General features: G+C 36.2%; 1 protein-coding gene across 6 annotated transcripts in view; it reads right to left on the bottom strand.

Moving 5' to 3' along the window:
- The window catches only part of THADA (THADA armadillo repeat containing), a 299,278-nt gene that overhangs the window by 248,085 nt on the left and 34,395 nt on the right, over nucleotides 1-16,798 (bottom strand). For 5 of the 6 annotated variants that reach the window (XR_004971855.1, XM_036334726.1, XM_036334722.1 and 2 more), the window contains exons 17-21: nucleotides 15,184-15,397; nucleotides 12,504-12,639; nucleotides 11,853-11,989; nucleotides 6,998-7,156; nucleotides 5,474-5,631 (exon numbers count right to left, since the gene is read on the bottom strand). Coding sequence is in view for 5 of the 6 variants with exons in the window: in XM_036334726.1 (XP_036190619.1) it covers nucleotides 5,474-5,631; nucleotides 6,998-7,156; nucleotides 11,853-11,989; nucleotides 12,504-12,639; nucleotides 15,184-15,397 (804 nt within the window). In the remaining variant the exon portion in view is untranslated. The remainder of the gene's footprint in view (nucleotides 1-5,473; nucleotides 5,632-6,997; nucleotides 7,157-11,852; nucleotides 11,990-12,503; nucleotides 12,640-15,183; nucleotides 15,398-16,798) is intronic. The other variant, XM_036334724.1, reaches the window with a different exon arrangement.

Here is a 16,798-nt window from a genome sequence, read left to right as displayed (position 1 = left end):
TCATTAGAAATGAAAGATCCTTCTGACCTGGAATAGATTATTAGAAGAAGCTTCATATCCGGACATCAAATAGGACATACTTGAGTGGACCACAAAGGAAGAGGATAACTAACATGGAAAGAAGCTGGGTGGCTAGACTGAATGAATAAACACTTACTAAGTACCTGCTCCCAGCCAGACACTTGACTGGGTCTTTTCACATGACTGAATACAGAATAATATGACAGGGTTAGCAAACCTGGCTGAATGGCCTCGAAGTTTTATGCCAGAAAACAGTGAAAGGTAAGGATGCTCCCCATTACAAAGTGCAGAAGGCAGTGTGGCCTAAGAACAGCTGGCCATGCTGTTCTTCCACACCCTTCCACTGGATAATGAGACTACAGGGAACACAGCTGGTGCAAATGACTTAAAAATTAATGACAACAGTCAGAACAGGAAACAGAATATTTAATTTTAAAAATGAAAAAATATCCTGAAAACTTTCTATTAGATGCCACTAAGGTCTTACTTACAATTCAAAAAAAGCTTTCTTTTAACGTAGATGATGTCTTCACAAAATATTTTAATAAATAACATAGCTCTCAAGATTTTTGAAAGGGAATTAAGGTAAAAATACAAAAAAAGGCCCTGCTTTCTATTCTTAAAATTAAGTTCTAGTCATTGTCTTTTTAAGTTTAGCAGCTCCTGCTTTCTAACTTTTCATAAAGCCTACTTCTACAGGCATATTAATATGCTTTATGGGTTTACAGGGTGTGAAATTCCACAGGGAAGTACTGCTGCATGTCACGATTCTAGGCATCTACAATTCACCAGCAGTCTACTTAGGGGAGCTAACTGCTCATCTAGACATAAAACCCACAAAGGACAAATGTAAATATATTTTTTATTTGTCCTTTACATATGCCAGTAGGGAGAAATACAGAAGATCAAGGCTAATTCCACTCATTATAAATTAGATAAACCCAAGAGGATTTAAACACATGTGGAACATTTTACGAAAACACTGTACAGTGCTTAAGACTCAAGACTCTGAAGCCAAGAGGGCTGAGTTCAGGGTCCCTACTTGGCCTCCTTACTAAGGCAACTAATTAAGTAACAGTTCCCTGGTCTGTGAAACAGGGATAACACTAGAACCTACTTCACAGGATTATTCTGAGAGAAAAAGAAGATTATACATATAGCACTTAGCAAAGGACCTGGCACAGAATAGCAAACAATAAATGACCATTTTTGGTTTGGTTTTGTATCATCAAAGTGTAATGCTTAATTCTAAACCTTAATTTAAAGTCTGACTTTAAGCCCTAGCTGTTTTGGAGTAGTGGATAGAGCATCAGCCTGCGGACTGAAAGGTGCCGGGTTTGATTACGGTCAAGGGCATGTACCTCAGTCGCAGGTTCCTCCCCGGCCCAGGCCCTAGTTGGGGCGTGTGCAGGAAGCAACCAATCGCTTTGCTTTCCTCTCTCTTCCACTTTCTCTAAAAATCAATGGAAAAATATCCTCAAGTGAGGATTAATAAAAAAAAAAATAAATAAATAAATAAATAAATAAAGTCTGACTTTGAGTCACAGTCAATTCTTATAACCTTAGAAATATCACTAGGAGTTTCTAATTCCACATTACAGTTTATAAAAGTTTACACTATAGTAAGATAATTAATGTCTTAAATGGTACATTTTTCTACTATAGTGATTTCTTACGAATATTTGGGATTTCTTCAATGCCTAAACGTTGTTATCTTACATAATAACAACACAGATAATAGTTTTCTGTTATTAAAACATCTTACTAGAATGTTTGTTCTTTGATTTATAGCAAATTCTTAACTATGTGCCATTTTAACAATCGTCCTTTAGGCTGACTTTCTTCAATCCCCTATTATATTTCTAAGCTCCTGAGGTCAGAGAACCACATGTTACATTTCTTTATGTTCCCACAGTACCCCTGTAGTAAGACAGTCAATAAAGAGGTGACTAAATGCTGTGCATAACTTCATTTCACAGCTTAAAAATGTGAACCTGCATTCAGTACAATTGAAGGGATACTTTTTCACAATTTCTTTTAAAAAGAAAATACAAAAGGCAATTTCTTAAGGCTTATGAATGCTAATAAACATTTCCCATTTTGAGGTCCACTACAGAAAACCTAGAACAGTAACAAAAGACCTGAGGGAATGCATAAACCCACTTAGCCATGCACATCATGAAAATTACAACAGAATCTAAAATAGGGGTTTAAAAAAGACCTAATTTCTAATAGTTGATCATTATTTCTATTCATGTGATTTCTGTGGTAATCATTACTACCAAGGGGAAAGCAGCCAGAGAAATCTATCCAAAAGCTTCTTTTTAGGAATATTAGGGGAAATATATATGAATTGATACTCTAGATAGAGGAAGTTGTTTAAAAAAAATTAGTAGGAACTGGGTATCTGATATCCCCTGGAAAGAGGACCAACAACATGTATCAAGCAAAAACTCCCCATCAGCAAAACATCCAGCTTGAAACCGAGACACACACCAGCCAGGAAGCTGCGAGATAAGGTTGCGCAGAGTGCTCGCTCTCGAAGGGTCTCAGCTTACATCCCTCAAAGCTGGTTTGATCGCTGCCTCTTGTACAGGGACATTATGAAAGGACCTTTCATCATGTGATTACCTCTCAGGAGGGAAGTCAGACTGCCTCTGAATGAGCACATTTTCCTCTTGGGGAAGCTGCAGAGGACACACTGCTTCCCAAGTGACTTAGGGAAATGAATCATTTGCTAAAAAGTTCAGTAGCAAGTTGCCTTACTATCCTGTTGTTTGCAAAAATTTGGTTGGGTATGGGAAGTGGGAAAATTAAATCTAAAGAAAAATTAAATGAGCAGGTCAGAACAAAAGCAGCACTGTGCCGTGTCAGAACACAGGCTGGAAAGGAGAAGAATTGGGTTCCTGTCCCAGAGCTGCCACAAACCAGCTTTGTGATCTTAGGCAAACCAGGTAGCATCCAAGGGCTTCAGTTTCCCCTTGTACAAGGGAGCTGGATAATATCATCTCTGTGATCCTTCCAGCTCTAATAGTTTGTGAACATAGCACTGAATATTCAGAATTATAAATGAGCTCCAGTTCTTGGATGGCAACAAAAATCTCCACATTGTAATCTCACTACCTGCTGGCCTATCATAAACCACACACACATACGTGGTATTTAAGTGGTCCTCCCTTTAACAAAGGGCCATAAAGATGGCCATAAAGGAACTGTGCTATAAAGGAAATCCTACATTCAAGGCATCAAATTACCACAGAATTACCCTAGTTTTTCAAGAGTGAAGGGTGAGCAGAGAGTAGAGAAGCATAAGGCTGAACATCGGTATTTTAGGATGTAGGGAACTGCCTCCTTCATCCACTGAGAGAAAAGCAGATCACAGTTATTAGTGGTCTCGGGAATAAGAAATCCAAATTCTACATTCTCCCCCACAAAGGGTAGCATTCTGCCTACAAGCCACTTCACTGCCTCTGCTCTGCATGTCTGTTCTGGTCACCCTCAGCTACGGTGTTGACTTTTAAATTCTTAGTTTTGGCACTAGGTGCACAGAAGATCTAGTGTTGCCAGGGCAACTATGCCCTTGGAAGGAAGGTGGACCTTAGGCATGGCCCAGCTGCTCCAATGTAAATTACATTCTTCTCAGTCATTTATATTTTTAAATTCATAAGCGTTTTAAGTACATGGGAGTATTTTTAATTTAAAGAAATTTCATAGAACAAATTTTATGTTTAAAAGTGAGACTCCTTCAGTAATATGAATAAAACTAATTTCTTGAAGACTTCGGGTTTTCATTGACTAAATATGCTCCTACACTGAGGCATTTCTTTCAAGTCAGCATGACCAAGAATAAAGTTTTCCAAGAAGGCAGGGTTTCAATGCCAGAATAGTGCTATAGGGGACATTCTTGATCATTCATCCAGTTGTTAATTCTTCTCAAACCTATATAAGTGAGGTCACCACATAAACAGCGAGATAGGAAAATGACTAAACCTCATTAGACTAGAAACTAATATTTTACCGAAAAATAGGATGCAATTTTTTTTTCAAGAAAACAGTCATTAGAAGAGTTCTTTGATTTGTAAGAGCCTCTTTGTTATTGTTGCTGCTGTTCTTCTACACACATCTCTTTTATTGTATATTAACCCCCAATATTAACATGGTTATCCCACATAAATTAAATTCATAAGATTTGGGTGTTACACAAAAGATGGCAAGGCAAAATAATTTTCAAAGGAAGCTTTCAGGTCTTTCTCAGTTACAGTAAAAGCAAAATATGTTTCCCTTGTTGTTGTTTTTTTATAAACACTATCCAACAAACCCAAAATACTAGATGTTTTAACTTGTCCTTGAAAAGTTGAGACTCTAGCATATGTTTACTGTTTAGTGAGATGGTGACCATCAGTGAGGTAATCATTAATCATAGCTGGATTCCTCAGCAAATACGTTGGCATTGGCACTATAGCCAGTCACCAGCAAGGACTGCAAGTACTCTAAGACACTAACACCTATTTGATTTGGAAGAGAATAAGGAACATAACGATGCTGGCAGTGTACTGTTCCCTCTGCCATTCTCCATCTCAGGGCCTTGCAACATCATCACAAGCCCAGCCGCTAACCAGATGCGAGCACGTGAGCCTAAGAGAGTGTGAGAATAAAAATATTAGCAGTATTTCCACGGAACTAGTCAAATGGTTATTATAGAAATAATCAGCATTAGCATAGTACAATGTTTGTTTTGTTCTCAAATGTTGTAACACCCTAAGGGAAAAATTATCTTTATTTGAAAAAGGTTAAAAATGAAAGTACATGTTGCATATCTTTGCTAGAAAATGGTGGGAAATGGATTTGTTGAAACCACATGGAGAGGAAGAGGGAATCAATTAAAAATCAGAAATCTAATAAATCTAAAATATTTCCAAATGAAATGCTATGGTAAGCTAATTTCTTGTAAACACTGCACTCAAGTCACTTGAACAGTCCCAGATGGTGAACTAACTTTGTGGTCTTAAAATAAAAGTCAGCCAACAAGCCCAAGTGACTACAAACTTATTATCAATGGAGTGGGAGACAAGAAATCCATAATCAACCAATGTATTGCTATTTTTCCTTTGCAAAATGTAAGAGGCTTGTAGAGTTTTTCTAAATAATTTCATTTAAATTTGTATGTGTTAATTAAAATTAAAATGATAATATTGAAGCTAAAAGTGAGGTAAAATCCATAGTTATTTATATAACTTAGAAAAATAAAAATGTTTGTAAAAATTACATAGTTTTGAAATGTATCACAAGGTCTAATTCTTAAACTACCATAAACTTTCTTCAGTTGATATCTGTATGACTTTATTCAAGAAATAGTCATAATTCCTTTTTTTTTAAGTTGAGTTATAAATAAAAATTTGTGATCTGTGCTTTGACCAGAAATTATACCAGGTGAAATAAACATCTACCCCACCTGCTCCACAGTCAGTAATCCATCAGAACATTCTGGCACGGATTGCATGGGTAGAAGCTGGCACAGTGTGCCTAGAAGTAAAGCAACTTCCTTCATACTTCTCCAACAGCATACCAGCACCATCTGAGCGGTTACATCACATGTTTTTTCTTCTTTACCTAAAAAAAAAAATCTATTGCAACACTTGATTGCTCATATCCAGGTTTCTTAGAACAAACTTATTCATAATTCCCCAAGAATAATCTGCTTAAACAAACCAATTTGTCATAAATTATATTTACTCAGGAGAAAATAACTAACATTTGTTGAGCATGTCCTATGAGTAGGGATTGTGTTAAGTATTTTTTTAATATGCCATTTTCAAAATAAATTAAAAAATACAATACAATATTGTTTCAAAACTTAAGTATAACCTTGGAAATTCATGAAGTAAGTTCTGTCACTCAGTCATCTATAAAATATGACTATAACAATTATAGTTCATTACTTATTTTGGTGAGGGTGGCTGTTATATCAGTAAAAGAGTGGGATAGGGCTATTTAAATCGAAGGAAAATACAAATTCACTTTCAAAATATATTTAAATTCCATGGCAAATAAGCTATAATTATCCTTACTCTCTTTTCCTAGTTTTAGAAATATTTTAGTACTCACATTAAAAAAAGTCAAAGACAAATTATTAAATTTAAAAGGTAAATAAACAAACAATATTTACAATGTTATCCCATTTGTGTTTTTAAAAGCCCACTAAACTAAGAAGATAAATGTACACATACATAAATACATAGAGCATGTCTAAAAGGATATGTACTCAAAGGGAAGAAGTGGGATTAGGGATGAAGGAGGACTTTAATTTGTTTTTAAATCATATTTACCTCTGTATTGTTTGAAATTAATATAATAAGCAAATATTTATGTTATTTTGTGTAATGAAGAAAAAATACAGAAATTTTTATAAGACAATAGCCCCATCTAGTGGAGAATGCAGAAATGTGTAATAAATCGCTAAGATGATATTGCTTCTGATTTTTTGTAGCACTATAGAAAATTATAAAATAACAACTTATGAGAAAATAAGCAGTAAGAACTATAATTTCTGGAAGCTTGGTACAACAGAGCAGCTCACATTTCATTGAATAATAAGGTTTGTTTCCTTTAAAAGGCTGCTTGACTATAAGGACTCACAACAGACAAGGAACCATAGTGGAAGAAGCCGATTGCTGCCCAAACCCAAATTCCCAGTGCTTCCCTGCTCTTACATCACCTGGCTGTCAGGACAGGTTTTAGCACTCAAAGGCGCTCTGTTGTAGCAACTTATATACTGCTCTAAGGCACACCGTTTTCTGGTAAAAGTTTTATAAACTCATCCCCAAATAAATCATTTATAAGCTAAAAAAAAGACTTCATTTTCTAAAAGGCTCTGTACATATTTGCAGTCTGATTTACTGTATAAAAAGAGAATTTTGTACGTTTTTTTTCTTTGAAACTTAAACACTGATTACAATACTGATTTTATATAAGCTACCTTTGATTTCTGCAGAAGTATCAATATTTGGTACATTGGCATTCAAGTCCTCCAAATCAAAGCTATCATGTTCTTTCAATATTTTGGCTTGATTGAAATAATCATTAGTATCTCGTGGCTGAATCTCATTCAGAATCATCTGTAAGCGGCTTGCTGACTCTGAGGGAGAGAGATGACAGTACATAAAACCCCAGTTCAACACCACATGCTGATTTTCCTTGGAAGTATTTGCCCTAAAAAAATATTGTAATTTTAAATACTTGATAATGAGCTCTATTTGAAGGGACTCACAGGATGGATTATGTGATATTTATTTATATAAGGTCTCAATGACACCAAGTGTACGTTTAATATGTTGGTTTTTTTATTGATTTCAGAAAGAGGAAGGGAGAGGGTGAGAAACAGAGGCAACAACGATGAGAGAGAATCATCAATTGGCTGCCTCCTGCACACCCTCTACTGGGGATTGAGCCCACAACCAGAGTATGTGCTCTGACCAAGGATCGAACCATGACCTCCTGGTTCATAGGTCAAGGCTCAACCACTGAACCACACCGGCCGGGCCTCAGTGTACTTTTAAAATATGGCAAATATAGTAAATAGGTTGAGAAAGCGCACACACACACAAAACAAAAACACACAACAGAAACTGTCCATAGGACAAAGGCTGCCATTCCATCCACATCGCTTTTCTTAGTATTGTCTAAGAATCTCAATATGGTGCTCAATCATGTGAAAGAAAAGCAATAAACTTTTATAAATTTTATTCTTTATTTTTGCCTGCATTACATTTATTTGTTCTTTAATCATTACTTAGACAAAATTTTGCCTTTGCAAATATATTGTAATAGATAACTTTGTAACGTTTTATGTATTTCTGACTAGAAAATATTTCTAGAAGAGAAATTACATTGTAAAAAGGTAAGCATATTTTTTTTAATCCTCACCTGAGGATATTTTTCCATTGATTTTTAGAGAGAGTAGAAGAGAAAGGGAGAGACACACAAAGAGAAAAACATCGATGTGAGAGAGACATATCGACCGATTGCCTCCTGCATGCGCTGGGAATGGGCCAGGAATCGAGTCTGCAACCGAGGTACCTGAATCGAACTCTTGACCTTTCAGTCTGAGGGTGGATGCTCTAACCACCAAGAAAAACTGGCTAGGGCAGTGATGGCGAACCTATGACATGCGTGTCAGAGGTGACACGTGAACTCATTTTTTTGGGGTTGATTTTTCTTTATTAAATGGCATTTAAATATATAAAATAAATATCAAAAATATAAATCTTTGTTTTACTATGGTTGCAAATATCAAAAAATTTCTATATGTGACATGGCACCAGAGTTAAGTTAGGGTCTTTCAAAATGCTGACACGCCGAGCTCAAAAGGTTCGCCATCACTGGGCTAGGGCATAGCAGGAACTCTTGATATTAAAAGCAGTAAATTTCAAGAGGAGCACAGGTTTAGAAAGACAGACATTTGAGGGAAATGAAAAGTGACAGTGCATATCCTAAAGTGGAGGGAGAGAAGAGAAAACTATAAAAACAAATAGATGCAAGGACTCAAATGAGCGAAGTAAGTTTGGACAATGACATTATAGTACAGCAATCAATCTTCACATTTTATTCTTAAGAGGCTGTTTTCCCTATCTACAACACAAGTTATCAAAGTTTAAAAGTAGGAAGTTTTAAAGACATAAAGAAACCCCACCACCAACAAAAACAATCTTTATAGCCCAGGAACATCATAAAGATTTCAGATTTGACTTTTTAAATGCATTATGTAAAATACTGCTTCCTAAGTATGATTTACAGTCCTAGTATTATATTAAACTTCATTTTTATTCCCCAAGCACTCACTGGATCAGGAAATGTAAGCTCCATGAATGCAAAACTTTGTTCACTGCTGAGTGGCCAGTGCCTGGAACAGAAATTAGCTCATGGCAGAGGTTCAGTAACATGAGCTGAAGGAATGAACTGATGACTAGGTAATAAAGAGTTAGCCAGGTCAGGGTTTTAAAGAATAACAGGTAATCATCTGAAATCAAAGAGCAAATCAAAGAACAGGTATTTACTGTATACCTATTATATATACTTATATTTTAGGTATTATGGGAAATACGAAGACCCAAACTGCTATCATGATGATTCAACCAACATCTTTTATGTTTTCTTGTGGTTTCTGTGAGAGATTTTGCCAAAAACAAACAAATTTTGACAGCCATGAAAAAGTAACACTGGACCAAAAGAAACCATGAAAAGACTAAGGAAAAAGAGGGATTATCAGAGTAAAATTTTAAGAACTCTGCTATTCGATTTTATTGGCTTTCTGGGGAGACTCATTTCAAGGAATTCAGAATGCATGGCAAACGAGTGTGGGGGAGGGGTGGGCGGAGGAGAGTGGAGAAAACCAGAGGAAAAAACAGTCAAAATTGAGAAAAGATCAGTGCACCAAGGACAAGTTTTTGAGATCAACAGATATTTGTAAACGTTAATAACTATAATTTTAGCAAACATTCCAGGCTCTACCTACAACAGCTGACAGATATTCAAGATTTCTCATCCAAAATATACAGTCCTCGGGTTACGTCGGACTCAATGTACGTCGTTTTGTGGTTACGTCGTCGTCTCCATTTATTTATATATAAAAAAATGTTCCGTCATTTCGACGTATGTACATATGTGCTTTATGTATTTATTATTTATTTACCACAAGTAAAGGTCAGGAATTGTTATCTTTAATTTTTTTTTCTGTTTCACTTCATTACTGCTGTGTCTGTGCTCCATGTGAGTGACGTAAGTGCTTATGTAGGTGGGTTCTGACTTAGGGCAAAAATCGAGTTATGTCGCACCATAGTAACGGATCTCCGACATAACCCGAGGACCTACTGTACAGGGTGGGGCAAAAGTAGGTTTATACTTGTGGGTACATGAAACAGAGTTTATTCTTGTATTATTAGTTATCCTTTTATTATTTTCCATAAAAACTACTGTAAACTTACTTTTACCCCTCACTATACTGGTACTTCCCTGATTCAAATATTAGTTATTAAATGGGGTGTTCTTTATTCCTATGTACTAAGTAGGAAAGCTAAGGCATCAAATTTTTGTATTTAGACTACCAGCTAAAATAAATAAACAAACTATGTCTTAGTGTCATGAACCATCACCAATTTTCCAACTCATTTTTAGTAAAGAACAAAATCTAACATTTTCTATGCAAACATACACATCCAGGTTAAAGTATCAGTCCAAGGTATTACCTTGTATGCTGTGGTGTGTTTATGATACATTCAGTGTGTTTTTAATACAAGGCTCACAGTGGTACTCTAAAATGCATTTAAACTTAACATTTTAAGAGACCAAATGTAAATTTACTTCATTATTTTCTAGGTGTTAAGAGCCAATCCCTTCTGACCCGTTGTAGTACAGGAATATTATTATATACTAAAGGCCCGTGCATGAAATTCATGTACTCTGGCGGGGGGAGGGCGGTCCCTCAGCACAGCCTGTACCCTCTCGCAGTCCGGGAGCCCCCAGGAACCCACGGGGAGCAGGCCTAACCTGGCAGTCAGACATCCTTAGTGCTGCTGTAGAAGCAGGAGAGGCTCCTACCACCACCACTGTGCTCACCAGCCACGAGCCCGGCTTCTGGTTGAGTGGCGCTCCCCCTGTGGAAGCACACTGACCACCAGGGGGTAGCTCCTGCATTGAGCATCTGCCCCCTGGTGGTCAGTATGAATCATAGCAACCAGTCATTCCGCCATTCAATTTATTTGCATATTAGCCTTTTATTATATAGGATAACCTAGGGCATCCCAGGTACTGAGTTTAGTGCCCATTCTTTGAGGAATTATTAATTCATTGATTTATTCATTGTAACAAATATTTATTGTGTACCTATTTCTACTAGGCACTATGCTAAACACAAGGGGAAAAAACAGACAAGATCCCTATTAAACTGTAACAACTCCATGAAGAAGCACTCTATGGGAAGTAGAGAGTGGGAAGAGACAAGGCTGGTCAAGTTGCAGGAGCCAAATTATTACATGACCTGGTCTTAGATCACTAAAGTATTTTAAATAAGGGGGCTAGGGTGGGACAGGGCACAAGGGTCAAGTAAAGGTTATGTGTGACATGATGAATTATATGATTAGAAAAGATTACTTTCGGTGTCGCAAGAAGGAGATAAGAGTAGAAGTGGGGAAACCAGTTCAGAGGCCCCTAGTACAAACAAAAGAAGATAAAAGTCTGGAGTAATGTCAGAAGATGCAGATAAAAAGAAAAGAGATTTGAAAGATATTTAAGGGAACACTGAAAGAATGTAGAGACAGGCTAAATATAAACGCATAAGATGTCAAGCAGCCCTAGGCACCTAACTTGCCATTTGCAAAGACACAGGGGTTGGGAGGGAAAAGACAGATGAAAGTTCAGGATATCAATTGGGGGCATTTTGAGGATCTTTTTTTTTTTTTTTTAATTAAATGGTCTTTGCCCATTTCAGATTCCTAAAAAGCTGCCTTCTCTGATTGAACCCCATCTATTGCCCCCTCTCTAATTTATACTACCCGTGCTCCCAGTCCCAGCAATTACCTAGTAGATTGTGTTCTGAAATGACAATAATAGAAAACCCAATTTACCACAGGGGAGGAAGCACCTTATCACCTGGTTATTATTTATTTATTTAGGTTATTTTATAACACTTAAAAATATTAGTAAAAAGGCAGAAATATCACTAATAATAATACTTTTTCTCCCTTATTTGCCATGTACAACTCTCCAAATAAATGATTAGGAAAAGAATTTAAAAGAAAAGAAAAATACATGAATTTGAGCTTTCTTTGTTTGCTGACCTGAATCAGTGTCCATTGGGATGAGGCCTTCTGGGGATGAGCTCTGAATGACGGGAGCCACCACAGCAGAAAGCCTGTAGGACATCAGAAGGAGCTGCTGCACCACAAGTCTCCATTCACTCACCAACTGCAGGCTGCTGCAACAAGGGCGTTAGGGAAATTTATACTAAAGAAAAAATCAGATTCTATAAGTAGAAATTAATAGATAAAAGGAGTTGAAAGAATTTGTGTTTCAAAATTGTGCATTCTATGGAATATTTAAGAAATAAAAATGTGGCCCTAGCTGATTTTGCTCAGTGGTTAGAGCATCGGCCTGCAGAGTGAAGGGCCCCAGGTTCGATTCCAGTCAAGGGCATGTGCCGAGGTTTCGGGCTTGATCCCCAGGAAGGGGTGTGCTGGAGGCAGCCGATCAATGATTCTCTCTCATCATTGATGTTTCTATCTCTCTCTCCCTCTCCCTTCCTCTATGAAATCAATAAAAATACACTTAAAAAAAATAAAAATTAAAAAACAAAAAAGAAATTAAAATGTGTGTATATATGTACATTTTTAATTATCTGTAAGGCCACACATTCCTTTCCCAGGACATATTCCAATAAGAGTTTGAAGCCCAGAAATGAGTGTTTAGGAGAGAACTGTGGATGCACTTACTTTAGAGGTAACTTCTGGAAAGCCCTTGTTATACAGTGGACTCGCCCATACATTGGAAATGAAGCTGCTGCCTGAAGCAACGAATTTTCAGCCTGAGATACTTCTTCCTCAAGATTTTCCAACAAGCATTTGATAACTAGAAAAATCAAACAAAAAACACACAAAGTAATGCAAATTTAAGAAGACACATAAATTTGTGAATAGCAAAACAGTTCCCATGAAAACACCCAACTCAACTGATCTTTATACGAGAGGTTTTGAATTTTAAAAAAAGATCTTTCAGGGTAGCCACCCTGTTATCCATTTCTAATTAAGGTAGAACTGAGTGTCTTTCCCTGATTTCCTGGATCTATTTACAGCATTCACTCTGAATCATTCCTCCTAGAATCCTCTACCTGGGGTATTAGACCCTAGGCCCGCCCAGGTGCCATGTGCTGTTTGGACAGCAGATTTTTTTTAAATAATAGCTTTATTGTGATATAAATCACATATCATATATACATTTAAAGTGCACAAATCAGTGTTTTTTTAGTATATTCACAGATATGAAAAACCATCACCACAAATTTATAACATTTTCATCCGTCCCCATCAAAAGCCCTTCACCCTTACCAGTCACTCCCCTCCCTATACCTCTCATCTACCCCAGCCCTAGGCAACCAAGGATCTATTTTCTGTCTCTATAGATTTGCCTATTCTGGACATATTATATAAATGGAATCATACAATATATGACTTCTTTCACTTAGCATAATGTTTTCAAAGTTCATCCATGTTGTAGCATGTATCAAGATTTCATTCTTTCTTACAAATGAATAATAAATAGTCCATTGCATGGATATACCACATCGTGTTTATCCTTTTATCAATTGGTAGACATGTGGGTTGTTTTCACTTTTTAGCTATTATGAATAGTGCTACTATAAACATTGTGTGTGTGAGTTTTTGTCTGGACATACTTGCATTTCTCTTTAAGTACGCATCCATTATGAACTGAATGTTTGTATCCCTCCCACCAAAAAAATTCATGTGGAAGCCCTAACCCCCAATGTGGTGATGTTTGGAGGTGGGCCTTTAGGAAGTAATTTGATTTCGATGAGGTGATGAGGGTAGGGCCCTCCCTGGTAGGATCAGTATCCTTTTAAGAAGAGGAAGAAAACCTGCTCTCTCCCCTCCCTGTGGGCACAAAGCAAGAAGGCTCCTGTCTGCAAGCCATGAAGAAGGTCCCCACCAGGAATGGAAGCTGCCAGCACCTTAATCTTGATATTCCCAGCCTTCAGAACTGGGAAAAAATAAATGTCTGTTGTTTAAGGCATACAGTCTATGTAGCTTGTTATAGCAGCCTCAGCTATAACAAGCTAAGACAATGCCAAAAATTGAAACTGTGGAGTCATATGGTAACTCTGTATTTAATATTTTGAAGAACCTACAGACTGTTTTCCAAAGTGGCTGCACCATGTTACATTCCCAACAGCAGTTATGACGGATCCACTTTCTCCACATCCTCATCAACACTTGATACTATCTAATATTTTACTATGGTCATCCTATGGGGTGTGAAGTGCTTCCTCACTGTGATTTTGATTTGCTAATGGCTAATGATGTTGAACATTTTTTCATGTGCTTATTTCTCATATTTGTCTTTTTTTGCCTATTCAGAATGTTCACATTGACATTATTTATTTAGAAAAGAGAAGTCCATCAACAAGAGAATGCATTAATAAACTTTAGTAAGTGTATATAATATGTAGTAGTATTTATATAAAATTCAAAGTCATGTAAAAGTAAGTAATATATTGTTTAATGATATATACACAGGTGGTAAAATCTTGGTAAAAACCAAATGAAAGATTAATATAAAACAGAACAGTAATTATATGGTGGGGAGAGAGAACTGGGATAAAGGAGAGCCTTCAAAGGTGTGGCTGCTGGTGTATTTAAGCTGGGTGTTATCATCTAGCTAGGGAAAAAACTTGTCAAATTTTTAAATTATTACTATTTAAATCCTGTATATATTTAAATATTCTTGGAATATTTAAAATATTTCATAAAGGTTAAAAATGTCGGAGAAAATAATTTTCAACTCTCTATCTGACCTCTCTTTAAAAAATATTCCTATCTGTCCTTATTTCCAGTATAATTCCAAAATGAAGATTTATTAGCCTAAAATTAAGTACATAAATCCCAAACAAATATTTGTTGAAAAGCACTATATCTAAACCAACTCAGGCCCTGGATTTTAGAACTAGCTATATGGAAAGAACAAAAGCAGGTTCAAGACAGGCAGTTAAAACATAAACCCTGACAGCAAAGGAACTCTCTGTTCTATAGAGAAATAACAAAGATGATCTGGATATAGCCATGGTAAAATTTCTGCAGAAAAAAAAAAAGTACATTTTTAGTAGAGAGTTTCATAATAGCTTTACTAATGTATATTTGTATATTTACTTATTTAACACGAACATCTGTTTAAAAACAAATGTTAGAGCTAAGTAAACTGTGCATAGAAGAAACTTGTGGTATTTTTATATGCTAGTAAACTACTATGCTGGTAAACTCTTAAATAAAATAAACCACAAAGAAATGTTTAACCATTAAATATTCTAACCACATGAGTAGTGAACGAGTAAGATACTGGTTTTGATAAATAAGAGCAAAAGGTCATTTACTCAATACAAACCCATCAATGTGTTCCTTTCTACCACAGCAGCAGACTTATCTCCATTTCCACATGCAGCCTGCTGAGCTTTTACATAGGCCGACAGAGATGACGGCAGGGCATTCTGACAGATTAAGAAGTTCAGCAGGTAGGAAGCCGTTACACAGTCATATGGTTTGGTGCTGGTGCTGAGAGCCAGTGCTGCCTGGAATAAGTCTTGCAGTTTCTCTGAATCCTAGAATAAAGCACAGACTCAGTAACTGTCACTAAAACATTTCTTTAATTTGAAGGAATAATACATATTTTAAAAAAGGGCCTGCCACATAACTCAATAAGAACATCAATTCCCTTTCTCCCTAAATATAGGTTAGGGTTTTTATCACAGTGATTAATGATTATTATTAATTACTTCTAGTAATCAGGGTCTCGAAAATAGTATCAGTTGAGAAATTCAACAGTGATATAGCTTTTTTTAAAAAAGTATCTCTTTCTTAGCAAAAGTTTATGTTTTCCTATACAATTCTGCTATGACTACAGCTAGATCATTTCCGTTATTTCTAGATGGAGCAGAGTTCTTTTGCATCCAGGTGTGTTTTACCTGGGCAGCATACCCTACCTTCTTCCTTCCCCCTTCTCATAGAGCTAGTTCAAAGGAGGAAAACATAAATCCATACAAAAATACAAAGCCACCAGCCTGTTCCTGGCATAGATCCATGTATACGCATGGAAAATAATCAGAAAAGCCTCCGAAATTCTGCATCAGATCTCCCACACCTGTATCTCATATACAAATCCACTCACGTAGCTCATCCTAAAAAAGACAGAACAAAGCATGGAAAGGCAGTGGGCTGAGGACAGGAAATGTGGTCCTAGTCCCAACTCCAGGGTTGACATGGTACATGTTCACCATGCTGGAACTCAGGGTTTCACTGATCATAATATTGATTTGACTAGGATTATTCCATAACTATCTAATATAGGAAAACAATCATTATAAACTTAATTTTTAATTTCATTATATGTACACTCATAATTAATGATGTCAAATGTACTAATGCAAATATCAGTTTATTTCCATTTTAATTCTTTGCCTTTTGATACGTTTAATTTTTTATGACCTAAAAAACTGAAAGATAGTGGCCAAAAGCCACTTTTTGAAAGGACCAATTAAGCATATAAGCCATTTTTTATAACTGACAGTAAGCCTCTGAATTCCTTAACTAAGCCTTTGATAGCCTTTGGAATATAAAATATCTTTGTTCTACCATCTCAGGTCAATCAAAATATGATATGAAGGAAGACCTTGGATATGTAGCTCTACTATATATGTATGTGTCTGTACACACACACACACACATATATATACATATATAGATAAAAGTCCTTAGAGAGCTTAGATTAGCATTCAGGAATGTTTTAAAGTTAACTATATTAAAAATTAATTATATATTAATATTAAGCATATCCAAAAAAGACTTTGGAAATATGTAATTAATATTTAGTATCTTGACTATCTATTCCTAAGATCACTTTACCAATATGCAAGCCAGACCAGATATTAGAACTACCCAAATCCTACAGCAAACCGCATGTGCTACTCAGTTTTCTGAATTCTGCAGTAGTATCTAAGGACCAA

This window comes from Myotis myotis, unplaced genomic scaffold (assembly GCF_014108235.1).
Source record: "Myotis myotis isolate mMyoMyo1 unplaced genomic scaffold, mMyoMyo1.p scaffold_m19_p_14, whole genome shotgun sequence".
Taxonomy (NCBI): domain Eukaryota; kingdom Metazoa; phylum Chordata; class Mammalia; order Chiroptera; family Vespertilionidae; genus Myotis; species Myotis myotis.
Note: the sequence above shows the minus strand (reverse complement) of the source record. Positions and strands in the feature narration are given on the sequence as shown.